Here is a 4672-nt window from a genome sequence, read left to right as displayed (position 1 = left end):
TAAATTAACAACTAGCATGAATAACTCCATCACATAAAATTTCTCTAGCATTAATTATAACCTTACAATAATTAAATTTAAAAAAAAAATCCAAATTATTATTACAAAATAATAAATTAACTATCATGAATTTATTTGAACAAATTATCATTATTTTAAGTTATATTCTACAACACAATATATAAGTTTGTTTTAACAAAGAAATGAAAACATAATTGAAAACGAGAATCCTCACAACCATAAATCACAAAAGACATTTCTCATAGATAGCTATGGGCATAGCTATCTTGAGAACTTGAGAGGGGAGTAAACCCCTCTTTAAAAAGAAATATTGATTTTATTGATATGCTGTTTGAGTGTTTACAAATAATAATATAATTTACAAAGAAAACAGAAATAACAAAATTACATGTTATATTTCTGAATCATCTTCATTCTCGCTAGCCCTGTCAACACATTGATGAACTATTAGTAATAATCTTTCACTCACAAAACTCAAAATGATGAAATAACTTTAAATACCAAAAGAAATTCAAAATGATGAAATAACCTTATATACCAAAAGAAATTGGGCTCAGGCTTACTCCCTATAGGTAGGCTTATTTCACATCAGGATTCCGTCTTCCCACGCCTGGATCTGGATCTGTATATCTATACTTCAAATTAAAAAAATAGGCTCCGTATATTTTTGTGCTCTGGCCATACAGTAAATCGTTTTTAAAATACACATTTACCTCTGTAAAATTTAAATATCAAACAATAAATACCTCATGTAAATCAATCTAAAATGCACATTTACCGATAATTATATTGACATCTACAAATTGAAATATGAAAAAATTTTAACAGTCAATACCTCCTCTCCTGGGATACTGATGCCTATCGTTTAATGCCTGCTGCACTCCTCACATATTTTCTCGGAACCCATTCCTCACATAGTTTATCCTCTGGTCACAGAACCAGAGTCTAATAAAACCCACCCTCTCGGAGCCACAGTCGAATAAAACCAAAATACAAAACAAGAAAACATAAAGGAAATAAAAAGTTAATAAGAAAACACACGACACAGTAATTTAATAGCAGGTAAGCAACTGAAGAGAAAACAGAGAGAAATTCAAATAACAAACCCCAAAAATCGAAAAATCGCAACTCCTCTTTCACCCATCCCAAGTCAAGTCTGCAGTTCGTTCACAGTCCCAGCATCACTACATGGTCTGCAGTTCGTTCACAGTCCCAGCATCTCCTTCCCATGTGATTCGAGACTGGAACCCATGACCAAGGACAAGCGGTTCGAAGCTGGGTGCCGTAGGTGCGAACTTCTCACTCCCGTCTGTGGGAGAATTACGAGCGGTGGTCAAGTAATGGAATAACCAGCGCGCCCAATTTCAAAATTTAAAATTCAAATCCTTGATGCATGTATGGTATGGGATGAAGGGGTCACACGGACGACTGACAACATCACATGTATGGTATGGGATGAAGGCAAGTGCATGCGAATACATACCGAATCGGAATTCGTTCGCCGGAGAAATGATGCACACCACTGACCACTTCAGAACCTGCTTCCCAACACTGTACTTGAGGTCTCTTAAGAGTGCATTTATAATGCTATAGTCCATGAAATAGCACTTGCCGCCTGCGATTTAGGCATTCACGGACTAAGAAACCGTAACGTCACCAGACTTTTCCTGTACGCTTCCTTCTTGTTTTTGTTTTTCATAAATAGGGCTCCAATGGTTTGCCACAATTATATCAATCATCCTGTAGTTTCGTTTTACAATAATCTCAGGTAAGATCTTGGTAATCGGTAGTGTCTGCTTGAAATAAGCTATGTAGCTTATATTACAACTATATATGTATTTGCAGATGCCATTAGTCTTACAATTAAGTTTAACTGTGAATCGACAGGTTTTGAATCTCAGAATAGTTGCGAAAGGAAGCGATGACGAAGTACGTGGTCGTTAGCTCCATTGTGTGTTTCTTTGTATTTGTTTCTGCGTGCATAATTTCTGCCAATGGATTAGTTGTCCATGAACACGATCTGTCAAAGCCTGTGCATGGGCTTTCGTGGACATTTTATAAGGACAGTTGCCCCGACTTGGAGCACATAGTGAAATCGGTACTTGAGCCGGCATTGGACGAAGACATCACTCAGGCCGCAGGCTTGCTGAGACTTCATTTCCATGACTGCTTTGTGCAGGTATTATGGAAACTATCCGTGTTTGATAAAAGCAGATTGTTTTTGGGGAATTTTTATTTTCATTGTAGATTTGGGGTACTTTCATTTAGCCGGCAGATTGTAGAAATATTTTAAAATTTAATTGATAATATCTATAGAATTCCAAGATATTCCAAAATCTGTAATATTAGTTGAATTCCATTATATTTTTAAAATCTGCAGTTTTGATAAAGTGGGTAGGGAAATGTTTGTTATCAACTAGATGTTTCTTTTGAGGGAGATGTCTGTAACTGTGTTGCAAGGTTTTCATTTATGTTTACAAGATTGGCAAAGTTTCCATTTATGTTTAGCAAAATCTGTTGTATGCTGATATCTATGTCAAGAAAAAAATAGGTTATTACTATTTATTTTGAAAAGAAATACTTGTTAGAATTTGGACGCCTCTTTAATACAAATACAGAGTTGTATGATAGTTTCTTGAAAAAAATAGGTTATTATTATTTATTTTGGAAAGAAATACGGGTTAGAATTTGGACGCTTCTTTAATACAAATACAGAGTTTTATGATAATTTCTTTAATACCAACCATATGAAAACAAGTTTCATTACCAACTCCATGTTCTGAAATTTTAGTATTTAGAATAGATTTACAAGTATTCTCATCCATATTTTACACCCATAAAAATATTTTAACATTCGTGATGTTATATCTGGAAAGGGTTGCGATGGATCCTTGTTGCTGACAGGAACTAAAAGAAACCCCAGTGAGCAACAGGCTCAGCCAAACTTATCACTGAGAGCCCGGGCCTTGCAGCTGATCGACGAAATTAAAACCGCTGTAGAAGCTAGCTGCACTGGGGTTGTAACTTGTGCAGACATTCTGGCTTTGGCTGCTCGTGACTCCGTCGCCCAGGTTGGTAGTACCCTAATTTCCTGTAATTATAATTTTTGGGTTTGTTGCTTTGAACGGAAATTTGCAGGAGGATTAATAGAAATCATCATTTTGAAGGCAGGAGGCCCAAAATTTCCAGTACCACTTGGACGCAGAGATAGCCTAAAGTTCGCCAGTCAATCCGTAGTTCTTGCCAATATACCAGCTCCAACTTTAAATTTGACACAACTGATGAACATTTTTGGCTCCAAAGGATTCAGTTTAGCCGATATGGTTGCTCTTTCAGGTCTGATGCCCAATTTGCCCTCTAAACTTTCCCTTTGAATAGTGTGATATTTTTATTTCTAAATCTAGATATTTTATGTGGGAATATGGTATATAAGAAATACAACCGGATATACAGTTTGGGTTTTGTATGTATGTTTGATGGGTTTGACTAGTAGAAAGTATGTATGCCTGGTATGGAGGTTCAGTGTCTAACTTGACTATCACATTAAAAATAGATAATAATAATAAAAAATTTCAATAATTAAATCTTAAAATCTACAAAGTTAACATTGTGAAAAATAAAATAAGAAATCATATAAATAGCATCAATTTGCTCTGGTTCGATTTAGCATTAATTTAACTCCTTTCTTTTGTCATGACCTGTTTCAGGTGGACACACAATTGGCATTGGTCACTGTAACTCATTCGATAACCGATTATATAACAAGACCACAGGGAAAAAAATTGTGGATCCAAGTATAGCAAACAGTTTGGCAGACGATCTTTATTCATTATGCCCCACTGTTAATAACACCGTGGACTTCACAAACTTGGATATCCAGACTCCGAACGCTTTCGACAAGAAATACTACGAGAATGTGCAGGAGAACCAGGTGCTATTCACCTCCGACCAGAGTCTCTACACCGAGTCCGATAGTGCAGAAATCGTTGACAGCTTTGCATCCAGCCAGACCGTGTTCTTCAAAAAGTTTGTACATGGAATGCATAAAATGGGGCAGTTGGACGTTCTAACGGGCAAGAAGGGAGAGATCCGTACCACATGCTCCGTTCCGAATCCGACTTCTTCAGCCTTTGAAGAAGTTATCGAATCCGTCACCCACTCAGAGCTTTAGCTTGTAGTTTAAACTTAGGAATAAGGTTAATGATGTTATGTCTTTCCCTTTCATAGTGTAAGATCGGCCACACTTAATTGGATTGCAGATTTGCTCCCAATGTTTATGTTATTTTGACATGATAAAATATAAATAAATATGTGTAAATAAAATTTTCAAAATTCTGTTTCAAACAAGTATTATTCTGGAAGATGACTATGATCTAGCTTCACAATACCTAACTTAAAAAAGCAAGTAAAATAACACACAACATTTACATCAGGGTTTTGCACAGATATTTCTAAGTCTACGTAATACTTCAAATTCTCCAATTGTTTAGTCGAAAAGAATGAAAGGATTACTTTGTTTTCCAATTACTTACTCGAGAATATCAACCTATAAACTTGTGAATTAAATCCTGATCTTAGTGGAGTAGACTAAGGTTCATGTGAACGTTTGCAGTAACAGTTCCCATGGAGTTCCTTGTGATTTTACAATTTT

General features: G+C 35.7%; 1 protein-coding gene across 1 annotated transcript; it reads left to right on the top strand.

Annotated features, from left to right (window-relative positions):
* The first annotated feature begins 1647 nt into the window (after positions 1-1647).
* Positions 1648-4353, top strand: LOC149248548 (peroxidase 12-like). Its single transcript, XM_089458467.1, has 5 exons — positions 1648-1789; positions 1909-2200; positions 2898-3092; positions 3189-3357; positions 3729-4353. The coding sequence occupies exons 2-5, from the start codon at positions 1943-1945 to the stop codon at positions 4190-4192; spliced, it is 1086 nt and encodes a 361-aa protein (XP_089314593.1). The 5' UTR covers positions 1648-1789; positions 1909-1942; the 3' UTR covers positions 4193-4353.
* Positions 4354-4672: the final 319 nt, after the last annotated feature.

The sequence above is a fragment of the Pinus tabuliformis genome, chromosome 7, assembly GCF_031772625.1.
Source record: "Pinus tabuliformis cultivar Carrire ecotype Pingquan chromosome 7, CPIR1, whole genome shotgun sequence".
In the NCBI taxonomy this organism is placed as follows: domain Eukaryota; kingdom Viridiplantae; phylum Streptophyta; class Pinopsida; order Pinales; family Pinaceae; genus Pinus; species Pinus tabuliformis.
This window is presented reverse-complemented; position numbering and strand designations above follow the sequence as displayed.

What these genes read in the sequence shown, in the direction of transcription:
- LOC149248548 (XM_089458467.1), top strand. Translation starts at nt 1,943, where the DNA reads ATGACGAAGTACGTGGTCGTTAGCTCCATTGTGTGTTTCTTTGTATTT. An exon ending in TCCATGACTGCTTTGTGCAG is followed by an intron (nt 2,201 to 2,897) that starts GTATTATGGAAA and finishes ATATCTGGAAAG; the next exon opens with GGTTGCGATGGATCCTTGTT. An exon ending in CGATATGGTTGCTCTTTCAG is followed by an intron (nt 3,358 to 3,728) that starts GTCTGATGCCCA and finishes GACCTGTTTCAG; the next exon opens with GTGGACACACAATTGGCATT.